The 27,709-nt window shown below is 44.4% G+C and overlaps 2 protein-coding genes across 2 annotated transcripts; one reads left to right on the top strand and one right to left on the bottom strand.

Annotated features, from left to right (window-relative positions):
• Window positions 1–3,997: 3,997 nt before the first annotated feature.
• On the top strand, window positions 3,998–16,674 carry LOC310778581 (sulfotransferase 2B1-like; the record flags this gene model as incomplete). Its single annotated transcript, XM_083639056.1, has 6 exons — window positions 3,998–4,136; window positions 13,737–13,948; window positions 15,140–15,266; window positions 15,476–15,570; window positions 15,662–15,842; window positions 16,542–16,674. 6 exons carry the CDS (start codon window positions 3,998–4,000, stop codon window positions 16,649–16,651), a joined length of 864 nt encoding a protein of 287 aa, XP_083495182.1. The 3' UTR covers window positions 16,652–16,674.
• A 9,203-nt stretch (window positions 16,675–25,877) lies between these two features.
• Window positions 25,878–26,846, bottom strand: LOC310777795 (odorant receptor 131-2-like; the record flags this gene model as incomplete). The annotated part of the gene is made up of 1 exon (XM_083638154.1): window positions 25,878–26,846. The coding sequence occupies one exon, from the start codon at window positions 26,844–26,846 to the stop codon at window positions 25,878–25,880; it is 969 nt and encodes a 322-aa protein (XP_083494280.1).
• Between the last annotated feature and the right edge of the window lie 863 nt (window positions 26,847–27,709).

Here is a 27,709-nt window from a genome sequence, read left to right as displayed (position 1 = left end):
GGAGGCGGGTTACCTGCTAACCCGGCGCTGTGACTAGGTCGGCTGGCGGGACAAAGCATCTCATTTCTAGATTTGTATGTCTGGTTGACAACTGTACCACAGCCTCTATTGAGAAGATTAGAGAAGCATGGCAGGCGGAACTTGGCATTATATGGAATAGGAGTCTGTCTGTGATACAACTTTGCTCAGTCACTCAGTTAGACACCAACTGATTCAATTTAAAGTCAGTCACCGTCTTCACTATTCTAACCATAAGTTTACACAGGATTTACCCGTCTGTCTCACCACTGTGTGACATGTGTTGTGTATCGGAGGGCACTATGTCTCATGCTTTTTGGTTCTGCCCTTCGCTGACTGAGTTCTGGGCCAAAGTATTTGACTGGTACTCTAAGGCCTACAAAATAACCCTTCAGCCAGAGGCAGAACTCGCCATCTTCGGCTGCTCGGACTCCTCTTTGAACTTGCCTACAGCTGTGCAGCAATCTTTGACACAGGGGACAATCGTTGCTAAGAAACTCATTCTACAGGAATGAAAGCCCCCCTCTCCACCCTCTTTTGAGCTGTGGTTGGCGGACATGATCTCTGTCATACGGAGACTCAGTTTCCTGAGAACCAAATCACTTAGGAGATTTTCAGTTGTTTGGGACCCGTTTCTGGCCTACCTTGATGAGGTTAGGGGTGACGGGTGATTCGTGTGGGACCCCATGCATAACTTTTACAAGCACTTTCATTGTTGTAATATTGGAGTGTGTGTGTGTGTGTGTGTGTGTGTGTGTGTGTGTGTGTGTGTGTGTGTGTGTGTGTGTGTGTGTGTGTGTGTGTGTGTGTGTGTGTGTGTGTGTGTGTGTGTGTGTGTGTGTGTGTGTGTGTGTGTGTGGGTGTGTGTGTGTGTGTGTTGTGTGTGTGTAGAGATGGGCAGTATTTTAAATACATGTATTTGAAATACATTTGTGTATTTTGTAATTTGTATTTGGCTGGACAGAGAAAAATAAGATGTAATTTGTATCAAAATACTTTCAGACCTTGTATTTTGTGTATTTTAAATACATAAAATACATTTTATTCTCAAATTGACACATTTTAAACATTGATGCAGGTTTAAACCAAACCGTGGAATAAAAAAAACGCAATGTGAGATGTCACTTCTACTCCGCCTCTGATTGGCTGATTGGCTCAGAACAAACTCAACCACAAATCAGAGGCAGAGTAGGGTGAGTCTTGAGTCGGTCTTCACATCACTTCTTCGTCTAAACTAGTACTAGCCACAGGATTAGCAAGTTCCGCTCACCATGAAAGCCATACTGCGGCAACTTCAAGTACCATGGTTACATGCTACTGAAAAGTAACCTTTTGTGGTGGAATAAATAATGTTGCTGTATTTCTATATTGTTAAATAAAGACTATATACTGTATGTGACAATTTACTGACACTATAGCGCACTTGATTGGCTGGCTCGCTACGTGGGCTCGGTAGCTCGGCCGCTGTGCGGCCTCACCCGCCCTGCAGCTCGCATACGCAGCTCGGCTGCTGCATGGCCTCGCCTGCTGTATTGGCATACGCAGTAGGGCTGTGAATCTTCACTGGCCTCACGATTCGATTAAATTACGATTCATCTGTCAACGATTTGATTCAATTCGATTCCACGATGCATCTCGATACAGCTCAAAGTATTGCAGCTCCAACATTTTACATTTGAGATGCTGGAATAAGAGCATTAGGACATTTTTCCTTAAAGAAATGGCTCAAAATGATTAATAGATTATCAAAATAGGCAATTAATGTAATATTTGGCAATGAATCGATGAATTGACTAATCGTTGCAGCTCTTTATCAGTTTTTATAAAATGTATTTTTATGTATTTTCAAAATACAAAATATGTATTTGTATTTCAAATACATTTTTCAGACCAGTATTTTGTATTTGTATTGTTTTTTTGAGCAAGTATTTGTAATTTGTATCAAAATACTTTTTGATGTATTTTCGCCCATCTCTGTGTGTGTGTGTGTGCGCGTGTGCGTGTGTTTTTCTTTTCTTGTCTGATTTTTTGTTTTCTTTTGTTATATAAGAAAATAGAGGGAGAGTGTACATTCTAAGTTACATATTGTTTTATTGAAAAATATGATTGTCTGATTACTACCAATGTGGACTGTACCCTACCTTGCACTTCCTCTGTAGCTAACATTGTTGTTAGTCTCTCTCTCTCTCTCTCTCTCTCTCTCTCTCTCTCTCTCTCTCTCACACACACACACACACACACACACACACACACACACACACACACACACACACACACACACACACACACACACACACAATAATCCACTGACTTTGACATTCTGCAATGCTTATGTTTAAAACATAACATTTAATGACTTAGCATTTAATAGTTGCGGGTCTATCGACTCGCAAAGGGGGGATTTATAGAAGAAAATATCGTACCCCCCATAAAAAATATCCAAATATCCAAAAGTCTATTCGCTATTTGTGCAGAGTGGCTTAGCTATTTGAGGGTCATTGTCTGAGAGGAAGCAGGAAGCAAGATGCTTCCTCTCCTAGCTTCCCACGATGGGTGTGTGCCTTGTGTTTGTTCCAGAGTGTTGTCATGACGTATGCATGTACTGTAATGTAAGCACTGGCTTCTAAGTAAATGTCTAGTCTTTTCCCCAATAACCTGTGTCTGTGTTGTCATTGATTAAGTGTATTTTCATTGATTAACCACAACACCTGCAGCCACAGCCAACACAGCCAGTGCCCACTCAACCACCTCCTCTGTATTTAAAATTTAAAATGTCTGAACACGTCTAACGTATGCACAATGCCTAATGTTTAATTGTATGTTTAATAAGGTACATGCTATTTGCACTGTATGTCAAATACGTCGAATTTAAAATGTCTGAACACGTCTAACGTATGCACATGACATGTGCACCTATGTGCAATGAATATGCCACTGACTTGTCTTATCGCTATTCTGCCTTATTGCCTATTGCTGCTTAGTATTGCTTATTGATGCCTATTTCTTATTGCCTATTGCTCATTGCTTGTTGGCTATTTGTACTATGTCGTAAACGGAGTCCACAGCACAAGAATTTCACACGTGATACTTGTACCATGGAGTGACAATAAAAATCTTGAATCTTGAATCTTGAATCTGCCTGCTGGACAGAAACTGTTTTGGCCTGACCTGAGCTGAAAACATGCACCTTATCTAAACAGTTTGAAAGAAAAGTGTGATGCTCATGTTTACTTTGCCCACAACCTGTGAAGCACCTTGTGCTTTGTGTTCTGTCTGGAGATTCTTTTTTTCCCTTTTTTTCTATCAATACAAAATAATTTGAGAGAAGAAAAAAATGTAATGTTCATTTTTTCATTTGCACACATCCCATGAAGCTTGATATGCAGCATGATGTCATTATTCAGTCCCATTTGTCTCAGTCCAACATTTGGTGAACATAGAGTGACAGAACACAACAATGAAGATGTTTATTATACACCCCCCCCTCCCAAAAGAAAAACAACAACAACAACACAAAACATTGCTATATATACACCCTCTTATTATATTAATTCATATTAATACGATGGGGTCTCCAACCTGCACCATGCTCTTTAAGACCGTGGCATGTTTTTTCTTAAACTATTTGGGCTTAAATGTATGCTATTGTGTTGTAAGTGCAGGTATCTAGGAGTAGCCTGTAGGCTACTGTAGGAGTGTAGCCCATCTAAATTCTGTCATTATAAAAACCTTTCCCTATTGCAGGAGAGGAGGGAGTGAGAAATGGAGCAAGAGAGGAGTTTAATAAGACATGCTTAACTAATGTCCCAACAGTCCAAACAGTTCAACCTGTCATCTCCACTCCTGTGTTTTTTTTACGACACCTCAGCAAGGAAACTTTAGGAAAGTACAAAGTCTAGTTCAACAGGGAGTGGCCTGCGTCTGAGCTACACCAACTGCTGAGGGCCCGTTTTGCCACATTTCTGTGCTGCTTTGAATGATGACAGAGGCAGAGTTATACACCGTGTACAAGGGCGTCTATCTCCCTCTACATCTACACCCTGCACAGTGCCTGAAATACTACGAGGAGTTTTCTTTTCGTCCAGATGACATTCTCATCGTGACTTATCCCAAGTCAGGTAAGCAGTGTGCCATTCTCAGTATACAGCTATGTAGTTGTTAGGCCGGTGCCTGCACTGGCCTATATGTATGGGGCAGCGTAAGGGACTACTGAGAAGCCGTCGGAGGCTATATCTTTGCCGAAGCCAGCTATGGATCTGGCCAATGATGTGTCAGCACCGGCAACTGAGAGACCGTCAGTGAGAAATGAGAAGCCGACTATTGATTTGTCTTACCTAGCAGTCCACTGGATCATCTATTGACTAGGCTGGTCATTAGCTTGTCTAAGCTGGCTACTATAGCTTGGAGAGGCTAGCAACCTACTGGATCATCTATTGGCTAGGCTGGTCATTAGCTTGTCTAAGCTGGCTACTAGTTGGAGAGGCTAGCAACCCACTGGATCATCTATTGGCTAGGCTGGTCATTAGCTTGTCTAAGCTGGCTACTAGCTTGGAGAGGCTTCGAAATTTGTTTACTGTGTAGGCTACTGTATAAAGTAAACGGTTCGGTAGCCTATTGGAAGTTCCCAAAGTTCGGTAGCATCACTAACTGGTCATTGTTTTATTTAACGAATGTCCGGTTTCGGACTTTCTGTCTGCCCTGATCTGATGTTCAGCTTGACAGAGTCGCTCAGAGGGTCCGCGCAGAAAAATAGAAATCGAGGCTATCCTGGTTTTCCGGCCAATTGGGCTCGAAATATCGATTGTGTAAATTTTTCTAAATTTGTTTACTGTGTACTGTATAAACGGTTCGGTATTGGAAGTTCCCAAAGTTCGGTAGCATCACTCGTCTAATTAACATTACACGCAACGCAACAAATAAACAAACACACATTTCCCAGTGTCTCTGCATCACACTGGACATCAACACTAGCGGGAGACTTCTCCCCATCCAGCAAATATACGTAAGGAACATGAACATCTTACCGAGAGGCAGAGAGCTAAGCTAAGTAGCTAACAGCTGAGCTAAGTAGGCTATAACTAGCGTGTTAGCCGATCTGAAAAGCATGTAAACAGCGGTGAGATTAGTGAGAGAGTCGGTGAAAGGAGGAGAGACCCGTGAATGCTTGTGCAGAACTAGTGGATGTTGTGTACAGCGGGTAATGAGCCGCTGTTATGAAGATTAAAGCGATATTCACTGAGTTGAGAGCAGACAGACAAACTCGCAGCTGCAGCCTCTCTCCAGCCTCCTGCACATGGCGCGTTCAGGAGCCATATCGGGAAAGCGTGACATCTGTAATGTGTCACAACAAAATAAATAACCTGGGTTACCCTTAGGCGGCGTTCACACCCAAAGCGCTTTTTTCAGTCAGAACGCTATGAAAATCATGTTGAGAGCGCTTCCATTGTGCACAAAACACAGCGCAAGGAGCGTTTTTTTGTGCTCCGTTTGTTTTCCCCTGTAGTCGCGTGCAGTACAGATCAGAACACAACGACCACACGGATGGTACAGTAGCCAGCTAGTTTTGTCTGTTTGATGTTGTTCACTGTCAACATGAAACTTGGACAAGCTACCAACGGAGGCGGTCGCGCTGGTAATCCTGTACATTTACAACAAATGTATCTGTATTGTATAATATTGAAGTGTGCCTTTATTACTTTTCTAATTAGTAATAATGTGATTTCTGAGTTATTTCATTTATATGCTTTGTCCAATCCAAATTGCTGGCGCTGTTCAATGGCGACCCGGTTTTGCTCTCCGACTCTGAGACCGAAAACCAAGCAGAATTTCGCACGTGATACTTGTACCATGAAGTGACAATAAAGTACTGTTATGTTATGTTATGTTATGTTATGTTATGTTATGTTATGTTATGTTATGTTATGTTATGTTATGTTATGTTATGTTATGAAAGCCAGATTATTGCTAATTCTGGCAGCAGCAGAGATTAAAAATCCCTCCGGAGGAGAAAAGGTAGGAAGAGTGAAAAAGACGATCATGGCGCTTTTCCTCAATGTTCAACCTTTTTCAGCTTTAAAACGCCCACAGCGCTCCTCCAAAAACAACAGACGCCACCAGTGCTAACGCCAGGTGCGTTCATTAAAAGAGGACGTCTAGCGCGTCCTTACATAGAGAATGAATTGCAGAAAGACGCTGGAAGCTCCAAAAATGCGTTTCGACTGAATGTAGCCTTACTATGTTATCGTGTGTTACTGGACAGCAGCGTTGCCAGATGTACGATAATTATCGTATTTGTACGATAATTATCGTATTTGTACGATAATTTCGACATCTGTACTATGTACGATCAATAATCCCAAAATCCCCCAAATGTACGATAATTTCATCATTTTGTGACACTCAGTCGAATCCTACGTCTATCACTCTATCTGTTTATACATCTCTTCACACAACGTCTTTGCAGCCAATACGTGCTTGAACGTGAGGCACGTGATGTGAACGTGAGTCATGATTGGTTGGGAGGGAGAAGGAAATAGAACCCGGCACGGCCGCGCACAACCTGAAAACCATAAACACAGACAGTCACAGTCGGTGCGCGTCACAGAGCAGAATAGACCCCTTATACGACTACGTCACACTGACATCACGCAGCATCGATGACGGAGGCAGAAAGACAGACTCCGCGCAGCCCTGTCAAGTAGTTTTCCAATGGCTGGAAAACTAATTCGAGCAAGACATGTCTTCGTGTTGTGCAGTGCGATGCCAGAATCGGAAAGCTATTTTAGCAGAGTATTCGGGTCCGCCTATTCACACTTGGTTAATAAAATAATAAACGATAGAGCCAGGCTGTAACGTTATAACAAGCTTCTCCCCACATATCCTGTTCTACGCAACTCGAGGGAACATACACAGCCTCGCACACACGCAATAGAACACACCACAATAAAGTTTTACCGAATCCCGTCAACTCATACTGCTTGTAATGCTAACCGTAGGTGTCTTTGGTTGCAAGCCGAAAGAGGAAATCGTTAAAAATGCCCGACTTTGCAGTGCTCGCTCATTTCATATCAGGTAAGCTGTAGTAGGCTGCTAGTAACAGCCACATCGCTCGGTTAGTTAACAACCAAGTAACGTTAAATAATGTCATTATTGAGTTGAACTGATTGGAACGAGGACATCATTAAAAATGCCCGACTTTGTAGTGCTCTTCATAATCAGGTAAGCTGCCTGAAGCTGTAGGCTGCTCAGCCACATCGCTCGGTTAGTTAACGACCAAGTAACGTTACATAATGTCATTATTGAGTTGTGTGCATTATCAACATAACAATATATCTTTGCAAGTTACAGAATAATTATCTACGCTATCCCCAGTTATAAAGGAATGCACGATATGTATTGCTGGCCACTAGGCTTGGCCAATTGACAGCGCCAGTGCGTATGGGTCTGTAAGACATATCCCATTAACCAACGTTAATTTTGATGCATAACATTGCTTATCACTAGGCGATAAGCTGTGGTAGTAAGCCGAGAACTGCATTTTAAAACTAAAATCTAACTGTGTGTCGCAGATGGGCACAGAGCAGTCCTGACAGCGGGGCTTTTACACAGTTCTCTGTGTCTGTCAATGCTGGGCTCACGGCTTTTTGCCTACACGATGCGCGCGCAGCTCCAATGTTGACAGCTGTATAAGGGGTCTATGCGGGAAGATACGGGGCGAGTCTTGGAAAATATCAAATAAAACATAAAGAAAACGAGTGGTGCCGACCAGGAGGAACGTGACGACAGGGGAGAGCCGGGAGGGGAGCCGCCTGGACAGCCAAAAAGTAAGCACAGAAAACAAATGTACCCTGAATGAATGGGAAAGCAACACTTTATTCACTGGCTGGCTCAAAGCTGTTGCAGGGTGTGACTCTAAAGCTTTGTGTCGTTGTTGCAACGCAGGCTGAGATCACAGTGTTGAAAAATCATGCCAAGTCCAAAAAGTAGCCTGTGTCAGCCGCAGTCCCTCCCGACAGAGGCGTGCGTACGATAATTTCACTCCAAAAACGATAATTTTTACCCTCTGGTACGATAATTCAACATTTGCCATCTGGCAACACTGCTGGACAGACACACAAAAAGTGGTTAAAGCCACTTGCTTTGCAATCTGAAGTTCAGTGGTTCGAATCCACCGCTGGGTTTTAGCAATCTCTGTCCCAGCCCGGAGCTTCTTTACAGGTCCGGTACCATGTACGGTAACTACATATGAACTACAGTTAAATACTCACTCCACTTTACAGGTCCGTTACCATGTAACTACATATGAACTACAGTTGAATAGACTCACTCCACTTTACAGGTCCGGTACCATGTAACTCAGGGGTGCCCAAATTCTTTCCCATGAAGGGCCAAAACTCAATCTGGGTGGAGGGCCGAGGGCCAAAAATAAACGTTGTGGAATTACATTAAAATGTATTGTGTTTTAATAGAAAATTAACATTCTAAATCTAAAATAACATTTCAATATAATAATCTACTTTTTATCTGTTTGGTAATTGTAATAATTTGCAATTGGTTATATATATTAAAAAAAAAATGCATTTGTGGGGAGCTTAAACATTTAATCAGTTAGTTTGACTTAATTCACAACTTGAAAAATCCTCAAGGTACTTTGAAAATCAGCTTTATTGTCCATCTTTTGTAAACAATTTGCCATGACAATTTGCAGGGATGCAATCTCAGGAGTGAACACAGTATATCCGCAGCCACATTCAGACACTGTTTCACAAAGTCACCACATGAAAAAGTGTGTCCACCCTTTGCAATCAGTGCAGATATCTGATAACTTGCCCGAGTTGCATTCTGGATAAAAAAAATCGGGGGAGGGAATACTTTTTTTTTTTTTTTCCAAAATCCGTGGCGGGCCAAAACAAACAGAAATTTGGCCCGCGGGCCCCAAATTGGGCACCACTGATAACTACATATGAACTACAGTTAAATAGACTCACTCCACTTTACACGTCCGTTACCATGTAACTACATATGAACTACAGTTGAATAGACTCACTCCACTTTACAGGTCCATTACCATGTAACTACATATGAACTACAGTTGAACAGACTCACTCCATTTTACAAGGTCTGTTACAATGTAAGTACATATGAACTACAGTTGAATAGACTCACTCCATTTTACAGGTCTGTTACAATGTAACTACATATGAACTTCATTTATAACTATTGGTAATTACTGTGTAATTACATTTGGTGTTCATGTGTAATTACAAATAGTTCATATGTAACTAGGGTACCTGTAAAATAAAGGGTTACCAATAGATTACTCTAGGAATTAATTTGAAACTTTGCAAAATTACTACATCAAAGCAGCAACACACCCACTTTTTGTTTTAGGCTATTTGCAATTGCACTAATGCAAAATCCCAAGGCACACCATTTGGGAACCACTGGCCTACATTATGCCGTTGTTCTATCACAGAGAGACATTCAGTTAATATGGCGTTATTCTTCTAACACAGAAACATTCAGTTAGTTATTCTTCTAATACAGAAACATTCAGTTAATATGGTGGTCTTCTAACACCAGAGAGATACATTTCAAAAGGTGTCCTTCAATCCCACAGTGACTGTTAAGGGTGTTACTAAACCTTGAATTTGTGAATGTGATCAACCTTGTGGACATTCTGTTTCTTATCCATTAGGTATCGCGTATCGTATCTGTATCGAGTATCGAAGCAGATATTTATGGGTTATCGTATTGTTTAAAACAATCCATAATATCCTGCCCTCTAAACACAAACAGGGAAAAAAGGTGGAAAATCAGACGACGGCTTATATGTGTTCTGTTGATTGTTGGCCCCGGTGCGGTAATGCACCAGGGGCCTTACGTTCCCGCATGTCGCCAAGACATATTATGCACGGCTTTAGGAGAGACAATGGGCCGGCCACTAGAGGGCGCCGCCGCCCCACTAAGATTTGCCGTCATACCTTCCTCACGGTATCAGCTGTTTCCCCAAAACAACGTGCCCAGGTCGCTTTGCAGAGTGCAGCTTACGCGGCCCCTCCCCCTTGCTGCATGCCTACCTAGACGCAGAGTAGAGAGGAGCTGTGAGGAGCTGTCCCTGTGTGTTTACAACCGTGTGTGTGATAAAGCAGGAGAACGCAAGGACCCCCCTGAACTTTCCCCCATCTAAAAACGTCGGCTGTATGGGAATATTTCGGCTATTGTAAAAATACAGATGGCCATAGCCTCAACGCGAGACTCATCCGAATGACTGATGAGTCTCGCGTTGAGCCTAGGATGGCCAGGGCTTAGATCTGCGTGAGCACGACCCGTCGTAATTTGTCAAATTCAAGGTACATTAAAACGTTGTCTTGCTTCAACATACATCGCATCGCATAAACCATTTCCACCCGCAGGTTTGAGGAGTAGCTAACATAAACGTCAGATAAATACTCTCTATAGGCTAACGTTACCTACTGAGGCAGCTAACATGGCTAATTAGCTAGCTAACACCAGCTATCTTTCTCCTCTAACTAACGTTAACGACACGTTAGTTGACTGAGCGAACGTCACTGTACAGCAGGTCGTTATCAAAACGTATTGCACTGAAGAGAAGTAGCTAACATTAGAAAATGACGAAAGACTCCTCCAATCTGGCAGTGGAAATTTATGGACAAACTTTGTGTGTAACTTTGCGAGACTCATCCAAATAATGAATTTCGTTGTCGGAGATTGCTCCTAGCAGCCAGACTCCGAGGTGCTCTCGGTAACAAACCGTCATACAGGGGGACATTATTATCCTATGAACTGATCTTTGCAGCTCTGTTGGTTAGCTAATGTTTCCGTAGCATTTGGTTAACGTTATGATTTAATTCATTTTGTAATAAATGTTGGTTTAACAGGTGAAATCGAACTGAACCTTTGGCTACGTTGTAACGTTTACTGACTGGGCAGCCCAGTGCTGCTGTCTCTCAGTCGGGTCGTTTGTCTAACTAACGTTAATGTTATCCAGCTGCCTGTCTCTTCTGTATCCTAACAGCTACGAGGAGAGGAGCTTGCTAACATCCCGTAAAAGCACTTCCCAGAGATATATAGGCTAAATACTCTCCTCGTGGTTCACCCCAATAAAACCTCTAGTGTCTGTTTGCGACAGGCTGGCTAACCCGTTAGCTATTAGCTAATGGCTGGTATTGTGTAGGCTCATTTTAGACCCGGGAGTTGTAACGTTAGAAAACACATTTCCTGGCATACGCAGGCAGTTGGACAACCTGGTAAGTTCTGAAAATATGTGTCTGTTATTCCAGCTATCGTTATCGGTTGTTAGATTGTTGGTAATGTTATGCCGACATTAAAGAATGAAGCTAAGCCGGCTAATGCTAGCTCGACGACACCGTTAAAACCATTGATGTATTAAAATAACCAATAACGTAGCTGGAGTAACTACTAAAACACATATTTTCTGAACTTACTACTTCAGTCCCCAACCAACGTTACTTCCTCGTGCACCTTTCTCAAAACAATGTCCTTTTTATTGCGGTCCATCGATATACAGTCTGGTAGACAGATAAAGCAGTGTCTTCCTTCTGTTTTACACAATGTTAGCCAGTCTGCCTGGTCTCTTCTCTGTATATCCTTACAACAGCTAAGATAGGAGCTTGTGAAGATTGAACGAACATCCCCACAGTCAAAGCACTTCCCTGAGATATCTATATAAAAACTTTTATTGCTTTAATACCAAAAATAAAACCTCCAGTGTCTGTAAGCTAACGCTAACGCGTTAGCGATTAGCTAATGGCTGGTTGTTGTGTACACTTGTGTAGGCCCCATGTTATGGTTAGACCCGGGAGTTAACATTATAAAACACATTTCCTGGCATATGCAGGTAGTTGGAAAACCTGGTAAGTTCTGAAAATATGTGTCTATTATTGTGTTATTCCAGCTATCGTTATCGGTTGTTAGGTTATAGTAATATGAAGCCGACAAAAACCGGCAAAACAGACAAGCGATTAATGCTAGTCTGCTCCCATTAAAACCATTGTGTATTAAAATAAACGATAACGTAGCTGGAGTAACTAATAAAACACATTATTTTCTGAACTTACTTCACTCCCCAACCAACTTTGCGCACCTTTCTCAAAACAATGTCCTTTTTATATCCCATCGATATACAGTCTGGTAGACAGATCAAGCAGTGTCTTCCTTTTGTTTTACCCATGGTTTTACCAAGCAGTGTCTTCTCTATGTAAAATAGATCTATAAGGTGAAGAGCCTGTCCAGCCAATGACGGCTTGAGACTGGCTGCCACAGCTGTCAATCATCCCTTTTTATATGTCAAATAACTACTTAAAAACAAACTGATCAGAAAAATGACCACTTGCACAGGCATTAGCATGACAATAACTATCTAAAATGATACAACCCACCTTTGGAAAAAATGGGTGACGATACCATGCATCGGGGCTATGCCAGGTTTCGACCTGGCCTTGTTAAAATGTGTTTCTACTTTTTTCCCAAATCAAGACAACCATTACACAAATGTTAGTTATACACAAAAGTGGGATTACCAAATATGCCTGCCTGGGAAACAAATGTGTATGGCTGGTACAATTTCAAATCGGCCAGCCTCTTTGGCTGGCGTACGCAAAAGTTAATTTCCAACACGGACAGGAATGCCACACCACAGCTAAAGCTGGCGATTGGCAAGGACCTCATGGGTATACATGGGTGACGATCCCATGCACAGGCCGTATGCCAGGTTTCGACCTGGCCTTGTTTAAAGATAGAAACTAAGACATAGCATATAATTCTTGGACATCAATCCTTTTTAAAATAGCTGAGACATTTATTGTGGAATGTTAGTTACATTGCTTTCACTCCTTCTCAACTTTTCCCTTTTTTCTTTTATTTTTTTTCAAATTTTCAGAACAATGAACAGACAAGTCAAACGAACACGCTCAGACACCGAAAAGAAAAGAAAAGAAAAAAACATACATATTATTGATATTCAAAATTACGTGATTACCAGCCGCATAAGGTGCTTATGTGCTTGTGAGAGATATCGTGCCTGGGATCCCGCGCAAAGGGTCCATGAGAAACCAGCCATGCTAGTCACCCGTCACCCCTAACCTCATCAAGGTATGCTAGAAATGGGTCCCAAATAAATGGTTGAAAACTTTTTAAGTGAATTGGTCCTCAGGAACTTCCTGACTTCCTCAGGAAGTCTCTCCATCCCGCATAACAGAGGTCATGTCCGTCAACCATAGTTGGAAAGAAGGTGAATTAGGAGGACTTCCGTTCCTTGAGGATGAGTTTTTTGGTAACAGTTGTCTCCTGTGTCAGAGACTGTTGCACGGCTGTGGGGAAGTTCAGAGAAGACTCCGAGCAGCCGAAGATGGCGAGTTATGCCTCCGGCTGAAGGGTTATTTTGAACTTTTCCCCAATTATTAAAATACAAAGGTTGCAGCTTGAGACAAACTGAACATGTTCAGATCATGACAGAGCATGTCTTGATGTGTAACCAGTATGTCAATATTCTTCCAGGATTGAGCAGGTTATCTCAGAAATATGTGTTATGTAATGCAGAGGTTAGTTTTTAGTCTACCTGCATTATAATTTAATTTGACAATATAGGCATTATGATTTTATAATATACTGGATTGTACAGATTAACAGATTCCAAGGCAAGAGTCAAATCGGATGTCTTGTTTTCCTGCTTTCAGGTACGACATGGATGCAGGAGATTGTTCCTCTGATCCAGAGTGGAGGTGATCCAGCCTCAGTTGAGACTCTTCCTAACTGGGACCGGGTTCCCTGGCTGGAGGAGCACCGGGCCAACATTCTTAGCCTGGAGCAGAGGCCATCTCCACGCATCTTCGCCACACACTTCCACTATAGCATGATGCCACCATCCTTCTTCAGAACCAAGCCAAAGGTATAATACCTTAAAAGAACACTCCACCGATTTTCAACCAGCTTTGTATCATTTCAAAATCAGTAGTATATCTGAAAACTGTAAACCATTTTGCAGGCATTCATTTAGTTTGACAGTTGTTGAGAGTTGATTTGAGTGAAGTTGGGGACCAGTGATGTCATGCACAAATGACATCAATTTGCCACAACATAACTCAAATAAACTCTCAATAATTGTCAATGGCTGCAAAAGAGTTTTCAGATATACTACAGATTTTGTAATGATACAAAGCTGGTTGAAAATCGGTGGAGTGTTCCTTTAAGTCAATGTACTTTGAGTCACTGAGATGTTACAGATGCTATTCAATCTCCATATTTCAGTGTTAGACAGGAAGAATGGAACAATTTGCAGTGCAACAAACTTTTATTAAAGGCATACTATGCAACATTTAGCAAGAAAGAGAAGAGAAAAGAGTATACACTCATTTAAAAAGAATCCTCTCAATCATCACGTATACGTACTGCTCTCATTGTGTGTAAAGAGGAAACACAACTGTCAGACTGTCCGATATTTACGTAGGGTGGGGTGGGGTAAAATATGATATATAATTTTTTTTAATCAACTGCCCTCCCTGACATTTATATTATTTTCTCTCTGCCCTCCCCCTGCACCTGTAAAAAAAGAGATCTGCCCCCACCCACAAGTTCACCCTTTTATAATTTCATACACAACTTAGTTTGTTTGAAATAAAGCACCAATATAAACCTCAGTACAGTATGTGACCCATATGTATGCACCTCAAGAAGCAATCATCTTAGCCCTTCTTCAGGTCAGACCATACAGCAGCGCTATGGCAGTTTCATTTTTGGCATTAAATGTTAACAGGGGAGAACGTTCACAACAGCAGCACGCTGAAGCCCCGCTGAAGCTACGCTGCAATGATAGTTTCAGCTGCTTCTGTTCTATTTTTCAATCGTGCAGCGCACTGCACCCGAGCTGCAGGCATGAAGTCAATGCAAGTTGTGAGCAGGGGGAGGGCAGCTCCGAGCGAGGCGCTGAGGAAAAGCGTGCTTCTGGTGTGACCGGTTTAGCACTCAGCTTCTGATTAGCGCCTGGTGTGAACCGAGGCTGACACTGAAGTCTGAACCCAAGCAGAGTCCTCTTTTCCTCAGCGTGGCTTAATGTTTAATGGATGTGATTTCTCCATTTCAGGTCATTTACGTCATGAGGAACCCTAGAGATGTGTTTACGTCTTCCTTTCACTACTATGGGATGGCCTCCTACCTGGTCAAACCAGGCACACAGAACGAGTTCCTACACAAGTTCCTTGACGGAAAAAGTACAGTTCTTATTTAATAACTCTATATATCTACAATAATCTTCGATTGTATTGTATTTTACAGACAGAGCGGGGTCACAGAGCTGCAATCAAGATCTAGCTTGGACAATGTTCAAAGGCCACACTGTTTACTGCTATGAAAGTGCCATTGACAGTTGATGAATTAATTAATCATTTACTCATTATAATGGAATGCTTGTCCCCTCCAGTTATGTTTGGCTCATGGTTTGATCATGTGAAAGGCTGGCTGGACGCTCCAGACAAAGAGCACACAATGTACATCTCCTATGAAGAAATGATCATGGTGAGGTACATTCCAATGCAGTGCCATGAGAAGAAGCTGAGATGTGCTGTGTTAGTAAGAAGATGAGATGTGCTGTGTTGCTCTGTTACAGGACTTGAAGGACTCTGTGGCTAGAATGACCCAGTTCCTGCAGATCGCTCTGAACTCTGAGACAGTGGAGAAGATAGCAGACCGATGTGTGTTCAAGAACATGAAGCAGAACAAGATGTCCAACTACTCTCTGGTCCCTTCTGAATTCATGGACCAGAGCAAGTCGGAGTTTCTCAGGAAAGGTGTGCCTCAGTATAATCTATAATCTATCATCTTTGTGGTTGCTTTTGGCTGTGGTCTACAGCCATGATGAGCTGTGTTCTAATATACCGTACATACTGTACATTAACTAGGACTTAAAATTAACCTGGGAATCATTGCCTATTCCATATTGTTATACATGTGAGATACTACAGTACTGTAGCAAATGACCTACATTCTAATGAGCCATATTCAAAACCATATTCAAACCAAGAAAACAATTTACATATAGGACGAATCAGCGTGATGTCACTTGCCACCCAGAAATGCGGAAGCCCCTGGCAGTTATTAGTATGAGTTGTGCCAAACAAACGTTAATATCTCAAAAACTGTACATCACATCGCTTATATTTTGACATTTTGAGTGAGAGCAGAATTAGCTCAAGAGTTTGATGTATAATATATGCATGTCGTGTTAAAGTTGTGTGAACTGTCACAGTTTTTAAAATGTAAACAGAGTTAGCCGGCTAGAGTCAGACACTCGCGCCACTTGGGCTCCATAGGGTTCCATTGCCGTTGCCACCCAGTGACATGGTTTGTTTACCAAAATGCTGCTCGGCTGATGCCTCCTATTGCCGCCCCCCCCCGTCACACACACCCACACACACACACACACACACACACACACACTGGCCCATCCCTAACTGCATTATGGTTACACTTATGCTGTTATCTTTCAGGTATTGCTGGAGACTGGAAAAACCAATTAACAGTGGAAGAAGCGGAATACTTTGATGCTGTTTACAAAGACAAAATGAAAGATGTCAAATACAAGTTTGTATGGGATTAAAGTCTCTAGCTAAAGCCATTCAACCATATGCTGCAGTAGCCTGGGTAAACCCAGCCTCCACGTGACCTCTATCTATGTGCTATCAGTCAGCACATACTGTAGATAGAGGTCACGTGGAGGCTGGGTTTACCCAGGTTAATGCTGCACAGGTTCCCACGGAGAAAACATGTAACTGCTGCAATTTGTACAAGAATAAGAGGTTTTAATTATCCGAGCAAAGGTCCAGCGAGATGCTGTCCCACACCAAGCCACTGTGTTTCTAGACTCTGATTTGAATTTTGAATCTCACATCGATAATCTCTGTAAAACCGCTTTTCATCATCTTAGAAATAATGCTAAAGTGCTACCGTTTCTTTGCCAGGTAGATACTAAGAGACATATGCATGCTTTTATCACTACAGCAGTCTTGATTACTGTAATGGTCTCTTTTCGGGGGTTCTGATCCGACTCACAAAATGTGCATATCATAACAGACTGGAGTATTGGCCTTGGCAGAGGTTAGAACAATTTTCAATTACCGTAAACCTTTATTACTTTATCATTATTGCTCTCTGTGTGATTTGAATACATTTCGGTGAGATTCAAATTCCACCTTGTTTTTTATTTTGTCTTTATGATCATATAAACATGTATACATTCATGTGACATCATTGCAGCATACATATTCTGATAGTCCAGGTTGTCCTAATGTATATGCATTACAGGGTTGAGGTTATACAAGCATTTTTACACAAGGAGACCAGATGTACCAAAATAGGAAAGAATTGCTTAGAATCTACGCAATTCTCCCTGCCACTAGTGTGTAGCCTACTAGAGAAACAGAGGCCTGTTTGGGCTTCTTAGTTAGTAAAGAGAGTCTGTCGGTGCATAGTGCTCTTTGGTAGGCTGAGTCGATGTCTGCTTTGGCATAACCTCTTTGTACAGCTTTGGATGGCTTTTGAAATCTGAAGTGTAACTACAGTTCCTTCCTAAACATAAAGATTTACCGACCGGGATGTTGCGCAGAAGGTAGGGGTAGATAGTAGTTTCTAACACCATCGCTACCCTTATAAGATCCAAGAAGTTAGTTTTGTCAGTTTCAAACTCTATTGTAAAAGATAGTGGTGGATTTTGCATATTGAAGGAACGCATTAAGCTAGTCTATAGTGCCCTTCCAGATATCATCTATACTGTATATCTACATTGATTGAAACCTTTATTTATTCCCGTGGGGAGATTCAGGTGTCTAAAACAGCGACAGGGACAGAGGTTAAAAGTACAGAAGTCAAGATATAGATAAAAAGCATAAAACAATAAAACCAATAAGAGCAATAAAATTCAATTGACAACCAAATAAATACGACCCTGTGTGCCTTTATCCTGTAAAGTGCATAGCCATGTGCCACGGTGCATGTGCCATGGTGCATGTGCCACGGTGCATGTGCCACGGTGCATGTGCCACGGTGCATGTGCGAGAGCAGTGCAAAAATGTGTAAAGTGCCAGTTCATGTTCATTCAGTTTATCGCCTGTTGTGGAACCTTATGGCCACTGGCACGAAGGACTGGCCGAAGCGCTTAGTGGAATGTCGGGGGGCTGTGGCTGAACGTGCTCCTCATCTCCATTACATCTACAGCAGGGGGTTATTATTCAGCTTCTGAATCAACTTCTCGTCCAAATAACTCTAAAACAAATGACTTATTTATAATGATGGGCCGGCAAGAAAAGGAATCCCTCTTGATTGGGAATCGAAGGAAGAGGCACCGGGGGAAGAAGTAAAGCAACAAAGCCAGTACTTTACTTTACTTTATTGGCATTTAGCAGACGCTTTTATCCAAAGCGACGTACAGAGATTATGTACAGCATAGCAATAAAAAACTGATAGAAAAACAGTACAAACCAGCAACAAACAGACAGCATAAACAGCAGTAATAGACAGCAATAATAATATGAATAGACAGCAATAATAAATTAATTAAATGATTCATGCTATAATCAGGTGAAACAAATTGTCAAGTCTAATAATCCATTGTTTAAAAACAAAGAAAAAGGTGGTGCCTGAGGAAAGTCAGTCAGGGGGGATATAAAAAGATGTGTTTTTAGTTTTTTACGAAAAGAGGGTAGAGTTTCTGTGGTTCTGATTGCAGGGGGGAGTTCGTTCCACCATTTTGGTGCGAGGTGTGTCAACAGTCGTGAAGTGCAGCAATATGGTCCATGGAGCGGCGGAGGGGCGAGACGGCCTGCACTGGTGGAGGGGCGGAGGTAACGGTGGGGGGTTTGGAATTTGATCATGGATTGTAGATATGGAGGAGCTGTAGAGTGAACTGCCTTGAAGGTCAGTACTAAAGTCTTGAATTTGATGCATGCTGAGATGGGTAGTGTTAGGATGACGTCATCTTTCCTACTGTGACGTCGTCATTCCTACTATGATGTCATCGATCACTGATGATGTCATGATTCATAAGTGTCTTTCATGCCCTTCGCTGGTGATGTCATAACGGTAGTGATGTCATAGCACAGGTGGTGTCATGTTCGGATCTATAAAGGCCCGTTCCGGCAGGCTCTCGCGAGTGATTCATAATCTAAGCTAGGATCACATCAACCTCTGCAACCTCTGCAACCTGCAACCCCTGCAACCTGCAACCTCTGCAACCTCTGCAACCCCTGCAACCTGCAACCTCTGCAATCTCTGCAACCGTTCCCAACCTCGAACAGTGCAGACTCAGCTATCAAGTTCCACAACACCCCAGCTTCTCAAGACTTACCAAGTTTCCCGTGGCCCTCAACTATCCGCGAATAGATCCACATGCCTTCCGACGCCGATCCTGACAGTATGAATCACTCAGAAACGGATTTAGCGGATAAGATTCCATCGATCGAGGAGGAGGACCATGAGGCGCCAGTTTCCCTGTCGGCCGCCTCAGCTGACCCACCAGGCGAGTCAACGAAGGGTCTTGTCACCGAGGAGACCGTACAAGCGGTGCTGGCCCTGATGTCACGCCTGCTTGACACCCAGAAGGAGCAGACGAACCGGCTAGATATGTATGAGTTTCAGAGCATGAATCACTCTGAAATGGATTTAGCGGGTACCCCAATCAAGGAGGAAGCCCCCGAGAGGCCAGTGACCCGGCCGGTCGCTTCAGCTGACCCACCTGGCGGTCAGCTGGATTTCTACACTCATCCTGATGTCTCCACTCGTTCCATCACGTTCGGAGACTTGCCGACAATACTTGAGCTGATTGCCCAGCAGGAAAAAGCAATCCAGGCTCTGGCTTCCGAAGCCGCTGATCGGCACGCCCTCTTGATTGGCCGGCTAGATCGTCTCGACGGGCTAGGCCCCCAGGGTGCCATTCCGCAGCCTTCTGCCCCTCGTGCCCCAGCTTCCGAGCGCACCGTCGTTCCGGAGGTTTCCAGACCTGCTACCCCCCCGGCCACAGCGGCCGTTGCTTCTAGCTCTGCCTCTCGGCCGCCTCCAGCTGCTAAGCGCATATTCTGGGGGGGAGTTCGCGTCATCCCAGAGCAGGGGCAGCCACATTTGAGTCCCAGCAGCCATCTGTACCGTGATCTGACCGGCAGGGTTCGCATCACACCAGAGGAGAGGCAGCGCCGTTTGGACACCCGGAGCTGCCTGTACTGTGGTCGAGCCGGGCATTACCTCTCCTCCTGCTCCCGGCGTCCAGTAAGTGGTCCCACCGCTCGCCGGCCCGTGGTGCTCTCAGTGGCCCAAGACTCTACGTGTCCAGCCACGAAATCTGTACGGTTGGGCAACGTTCCCTGCAGGACCCAGGAGTGGCAGTGTGTCTCCAAGAGGGTTAAGGAGTTGGAGAGGACTGTCGATCGTCTCATTTGGAAGTTCAATCGCTGCCTGCAGATCGGCTCCGTCCCCCCGCAGGGGGCCTCCGAGTCTGCTGGCCCTGAGGCACAACCTGTGGACCTTCCCCTCGCCGAGTCTGAACCCGTACCTGAGGCACAACCTGTGGACCTTCCCCTCGCCGAGTCTGAACCCGTACCTGAGGCACAACCTGTGGACCTTCCCCTCGCCGAGTCTGAACCCGTACCTCAGCAGCAGCCAATTCCTGTCCTTGACCCACACGTAGGTTCCAGCTTCATGCTGGGAGGTCCCCGTAGTGTCGTCAGCCCTCGGTCAAGAGCAAGAAGAAATAAGAGGCGTTTAAAGGAGGAGACGGTGGGTGACCTCCCCAAACTACAGGTCGGGAGGGCAGGCCTCGCTGAGTCAGATCCCCCTGTGGCTCTGCCTTTGGAGACAGCGGCATTTGACCCTTTTGATGGTCCCCAGCCTCCCGTGTTTGGATCGTGCCCCGGGGGATGGCCGGCCCCAGAGGATCCACCGGACCCGGTAGAAGTTCTGTCTACGTATCGGTCTATCTATGGCTTCGATATCCAGTATTAGGGAGGAGCACCTCCACTCTCCTACACCCCCTTTTGGGTCTGACCACCTGCATCTAACCACCTGCTGAAGAGCACCTCACTCTCCTACACCCCCTTTGGGGTCTAACCACCTGCGTCTAACCACCTGCGGAAGAGCACCTCCACCAGAACCTGCGGATTTTTTGTCTCCCAGATGCCATCCTTGATGGCCTCATTGGACGCCAGGTGGCGTCCGTTGAGGGGAGGGTACTGTTAGGATGACGTCATCTTTCCTACTGTGACGTCGTCATTCCTACTATGATGTCATCGATCACTGATGATGTCATGATTCATAAGTGTCTTTCATGCCTTTCGCTGGTGATGTCATAACGGTAGTGATGTCATAGCACAGGTGGTGTCATGTTCGGATCTATAAAGGCCCGTTCCGGCAGGCTCTCGCGAGTGATTCATAATCTAAGCTAGGATCACATCAACCTCTGCAACCTCTGCAAACTGCAACCCCTGCAACCTGCAACCTCTGCAACCTCTGCAACCTGCAACCCCTGCAACCTGCAACCTCTGCAATCTCTGCAACCATTCCCAACCTCGAACAGTGCAGACTCAGCTATCAAGTTCCACAACACCCCAGCTTCTCAAGACTTACCAAGTTTCCCGTGGCCCTCAACTATCCGCGAATAGATCCACATGCCTTCCGACGCCGATCCTGACAGGTAGCCAATGAAGGTCACGGAAAAGCGGAGTGACATGGGAGAATTTTGGTTGATTAAAGATCAGGCGGGCTGCAGCGTTCTGGATTAGCTGAAGGGGATGAGTAGCGGAGGCAGGGAGACCGGCGAGGAGGACATTACAGTAATCAAGGCGAGATATGACAAGTGCTTGGACAAGAAGTTGTGTTGCGGCTAATGTTAAAAATAGGCGAATTTTACGAATATTATAGAGGGAGAACCTACAGGAACGTGCCGTTGCTGCAATAAAATTGGAGAAGGAAAGATGGTTATCGATTATTACTCCAAGGTTCTTGGCAGATGGGGAAGGGGCTACAGTGGTGTTATTGATGGAGATGAAAAGATCGGTCAGAGGGCAGTCTTTACTGGGGATGAGGAGGAGTTCAGTTTTAGAGAGGTTGAGTTTAAGATGGTGAGCAGACATCCACTCACAGATGTCTCTGAGGCAGGAGGAGATGCGTGATTTGATATGTGTGTCAGAGGGGGGAAATGAAATGTAAAGCTGGGTGTCATCGGCGTAGGAGTGATAGGTGAAACCGTGGGATGAAATTATATGGCCAAGGGAGTGCATGTAAAGAAGGAAGAGAAATGGACCTAAGACTGAACCTTGGGGGACACCGGTGGTGAGAGTGCAGGGCTGTGAAAGAGTTTTTCGCCAGAGGACTTGGAATGTGCGGTCAGACAGGTAGGAGGAAAACCAGGATAGTGCAGTGCCAGTGATTCCCAGGTCGGAGAGGGTGGATAGGAGGATTTGATGGTTGACAGTATCAAATGCTGCGGAGAGATCGAGAAGGATGAGTACTGAAGAAAGTGATGAAGATTTGGCAGAGTGAAGGGCTTCGGTGACAGAGAGGAGGGCGGTTTCTGTGGAATGTGCCGGTTTGAAGCCAGATTGATGGGGGTCGGAGAGATTATTTCGGGTGAGGTGGGAAGAGAGTTGACTAGATACTAGGGGTGTCACGATACACTCAGTTCACGATACGATACGTATCACGATACTGGGTTCACGATAACGATACGATACGATACGATTTTAACAATATTTTTTTAAACTTGAATAATGACAATATATGACTGGAAAAGTAGTATTTTATTTGAAATGCACAAATACAAAACATGCTGTTGTGGGAAATTGTTATTACAATAACAACTAGAAAAAACATGAGATTGGAGATAAGGCTTATCTTGAAATAGAATGAGTTACACCATCACTTAGATTTACTTTGAACTAAAAGGTTTCTCAACAGTATAAATTCTCATTATGCATCTTCAGTTTTTCTTCAAACTCAAACAACAAGACTTTTCTTAGTCTATTTTTTATGCATCTTCAGTTTTTCCTGTCAAGTAAACAGTTTTGCCAGAAACTCAATTGAATGGTTTGTCTCCTGTATAACTTCTCATGTGTCTCTTCAGAGACTTGTTCAACTGAACTACTTTCCCCACATTGAACTTCAACAAACAAAGACGTTTCTTTGTCTATTTTTGAAAGAAAAAAAAAAAAAAAAAAAAGATTGCGATATGAGATTTCATCTCAACGATACATATCGTGACGTTTTACTATCGCGAAATTTCGTGGGACGATATATTGTGACACCCCTACTAGATACTGTTCTTTCAAGAGTTTTTGAAATAAAAGACAGGAGGGAGACGGGACGGTAGTTATTGATGACAGTGGGATCGAGGGATGGTTTCTTAAGGAGTGGTTTTATTATAGCTGATTTTAGGGCAGGGGGAAAGACACCAGAGGACAGGGAGGAGTTGATAAGGGAAGTGAGAAAAAGAGAAATGTCAGGGGAGATGGACTGGAGGAGAGGGGAAGGGATGGGATCTAGGGGGCAGGAGGTGGCACGATTTGATGTTATGATTTTAAGGACTTCTACCCGTGAGAGAGGAGAGAAGGAAGAGATAACGGGAGTAGGAGGCAGTGGGTTTGGGTCAGAGCAAGGAGTGGTATGAATGACTGGAGGGGGGAAGGAAGAACTGATGTCGGCTACTTTTTTTATGAAAAATGATGAGAAGTCGTCGGCAGAGAGGGAGGAAGGGGGGGGGGGGGGTGGGGGAGGAGGATTTAGTAGGGTAGAGAAGGTGGAAAAGAGTTTGCGGGGATTGGAAGCAGAAGATTGGATAATGGGACCCAGCAAGCAAAATTACGTCATGATAACGTTGTGATGACGTGTTCCAGTGACGTTCAGGACTAGGCCAGATGACATGGTGATTTGGGGATGATTTAGACCTCTACGCGGGAACGTCAAGCTGACGTCGAAATATGACCGTTACCATGAATGGGCATGTTCAGTTATTCTGCTATGTACACAGTGTATATTCAGCAACTTTATACATAAAGCTATAATTATGTCCAGATTAACAATTTTATGCTACATTTTCAAAAAATACAACTTACAGGCCGGCTATTCTACCGCTACGCTAACTGTTCGCTGAAATATTCTGCTGTAGGTTGGAGTAATATAGCCTACTGTTTCAAAACATGGAACCCTTGTTATTTTTATACCGGTATAACATCCATGGAGTCGGGACAGTTTTATTAAAAATGATAGCTAATTTAATTCAAAACTGAATCTGGAAGAATCATTGAGGGTCCCCTCAGTCAAAATTTACAAGTGTCACCAGCCTATAACGTTTGTTTGCCAGTGATCCTGCACACACAAACAGGCTATGAGACACGGATAATACATAGCCTACCGTATACAATAGGATTATGGCAGAAAGTTTTTTATTTAAAACATTGGCGTCAAGTCTGACGGTCCCTAAGCACTCGCCTCACCGCCCGCAGCACATAGAGACCAATGTTATATGTCCAGCTCGGAGGATCGCTCATTTAGGTGAAAATGAGGTTGTAGCTCGTTGTCTACCTTACTAAGATGGGGAGGCGTCGTGTGTGCAGTACACGCTTCGTTTATGAGCTATTGATCCGGGAAGTGCAAATCTGTCAATATATTTCCAACTTTACCGAACTTTTGTGGATCGCACATCACAGTGTAACAGTTTACAATCTGTAGCAAGCAGAACCCCGAAACACATGCTACAGCATGCAACTCCCAACTCAAATATTTACGCCTCGCAGTGTATTTTCTCTCTTTCAAAACAATCTGGCAACACGATATGCAAGTGAGACAATTGCAGGATTCCCCCGCAATTCATCTCCTCGTAGTCCCACCTCCACGAATAAACAGTTTGTTAATCAGCAGATGTCCACACGTGCTGATCACTCGGATTTTGGATAAAAAATAGCCCAGGCTGAGAAATACGTGATTGATTGCAACCATTTAGTTATCCTCATGGATATTTCAGTGGTGAGTGAAATTAGTTGGATAGTGATACTTGGGCCAGATCTGACCCGTCATGATATGACTTGAGCTGGCCCCGATTGGGCTCTCTCGATTCGTCCGGGTCCGTCCGTGCTTGCTGGGAAGTGAAGAAGGAGGTTTTGGCTGAGGAGACTGCAGAGGTGAAATTGGAGAGGGTGAGTTGATATATTGAGAGATTGATGGGGTCAAGAGATTTTTTCCAGTTTCTTTCTGCTGTTCTGAGTTTGGTGCGGTGGGTGCGGAGGGGTTCGGTGAGCCAAGGTGCAGGGGGAGAGGAACGGGTGAGTTTAGAAATGGGGGGGCAGAGGGAATCTAGGGCGGAAGAAAGAGAGGAAAAGAGCGAATTGGCGGCTACGTCTGGGGAGAGGAGAGAGACTTCGTCAACGGAGGGAAGGAGCGAGAGGGCAGCAGAGGAGAGAGAGGAGAGAGGGAGGGTTTTGAGGTTACGTCGGATGGTGATTGAGTGGGTGGAAGCTGGGCAGGAAGTGAGAACGGAAATCGGAAGGGTGAAGGATATGAAGAAATGATCGGATACAGGAAGGGGAGTGACTGTGAGGTTGGATGTGTTGCAGGAGCGGGTGAAGACGAGGTCGAGGAGGTTGCCAGCCTTATGGGTAGGGGGGGACGCAGAGAGGGAGAGGTCAAAAGTTGAGAAGAAGTTAAGAAACGTGTGGGAGTGAAGTGTTGAAGCCGGAATGTTAAAGTCACCTAAAAGGATGAGTGGAGTGTTATCTAGGGGAAAGAGGGAGAGAAGGGTGTCCATTTTGTCAAAGAATAAACCAAGGTGTCCGTTTGAAAGTTTCTAATAATCAGGGCTTTTTCAATGATCTAACAGAAATCATGGGACATCTGACGCAGAAGCTGAGGTGATACGTGAGGAGAGGTCTAATGGTTTGGTCTCTCAAACCATATATGAGGCAGCTGAGGCACCTGGGTAAGTTGATGAGGAGGATGAACAGAACATAGCGGACGCGTATGAGGGTGTCTCGGTCAACTCTTCCATATATGGCCATCATGATGGTGATGAACAGCATGGATGCAAGACTCAGGCCCAGCTGTATTAGATGCAGCAGGACCGTGTTACGGGCCTTGCTGGCTGAGGCTTTGTTTGTGGAGGCCGACCTGGCAGAGATGATCACACCGATGTACGAGCAGATGATGACCATGCCTACGGACACAAACATCACACACATGAAGCCCTTCTCAAAGTCATGAAAAATCTTCAGGTGGAAGAGGGCACTAATGGCGCAGGAGTCCTGCATGAAACGGTTGAGAGGTGTGGCGTCCAGGGAGACCAGCATGAGCAGGCGGATAAGCGTGGCCACCAAGCAAACAGCCCAGATGGTGGCGATCGCAACGAAGGTGCTCTTGATGGTGACAATGCTGGCATGCCTCAGCGGGAAGCAGACCGCCACATAGCGCTCCAGGGACATGATGGCAAGGTTGAAGGGAGAGATTTTAGTGGCGACTGATGCCACCATGGTGATGAGGAGACAAACGTAGCCTGTCATGTAGACCCTGGCTTCTCCTAGGGTGAAAAGTAACTGGCCCACTGCCAGCTGGACGGTGTCTGCAAACAGGAGGTTGTATAGCAGGATGTAGCGCGGTGTTTCAGTGAAGACCAGCTTGCTCCTCAAGGTGAACAGCAGGACGCTGTTGATGTAGAGGAAGATTAAGCAGGGCAAGGCCGATAGGAAGCGGTGCAGCGCTCTCTCCAGCTCCGCCTCATACTGCTGACTGGTCGAAGAGTTTCCCCATGACTTGATGGTGTTGGACATGCTTGTCTGTCAGCACAGTTATACTGCATCTAAAAGAGACAGAGAAAGAGATTTAACCAGGGTCATCATCACATTGAGATGTCCATCTCTTCTTCAGGAGCACCCTGCTCACATTCACACACACACACACACACACACACACACACACACACACACACACACACACACACACACACACACACACACACACACACACACACATACACACACGCACACACACACACACACACACACACACACACACACACACACACACACACACACACATTCATACCTGGAAGCTGACCAGTACAACCCCAGTCTGATCTCCTGGCCACTGAGCAGCTCCACTGGAGAGGTTGGGGTCAATGGCCTTGCTCAAGGGCACCTCAGTGGTGGTAATGAGGGAGGGGCAAGGGGTGCTTTTTCACTTGCCCCCACCCAGATTTATTCATTTCAAATATATTCTTTCTCCTCAGACATCAACGTTGCAGGCAAGGTAAACGGTAGCCACGTGACTTGCACGTAAGGACAGTTGGTCTGAAACCGACATTGCACACGAGCCAAGGTGCCTCTATTGGTCTTTAACATGTCTTTAACATAAGGACTGTGTCATGTGACATACTATAGGTCGCTGGCACCTGGTGGTGAAGGAGTAGGATTGGCGGCAAGTGAGAGAGCATGAGTTAGACTCCCAAGCGAGTTGCGTAGTGTTTTTACGTTCGGTTTTAATATACCCCAAACCATAACGCTAACCTTAACCAAGTTGCTTTGTTGCTATGTAGCTAACTGTCAATGATGTCAGTTGAAATGTTGACAGGAAGGCAGGAAAGAAGGCAGCTATAGTGCACAAATGACGGTGTTTCAGTACTAAGCCATCATCG

Source organism: Poromitra crassiceps (assembly GCF_964638095.1).
Source record: "Poromitra crassiceps genome assembly, chromosome: 6".
NCBI lineage: Eukaryota > Metazoa > Chordata > Actinopteri > Beryciformes > Melamphaidae > Poromitra > Poromitra crassiceps.
The sequence above is the reverse complement of the archived record's forward strand: the minus strand, read 5'-3'. Positions and strand labels throughout refer to the sequence as shown.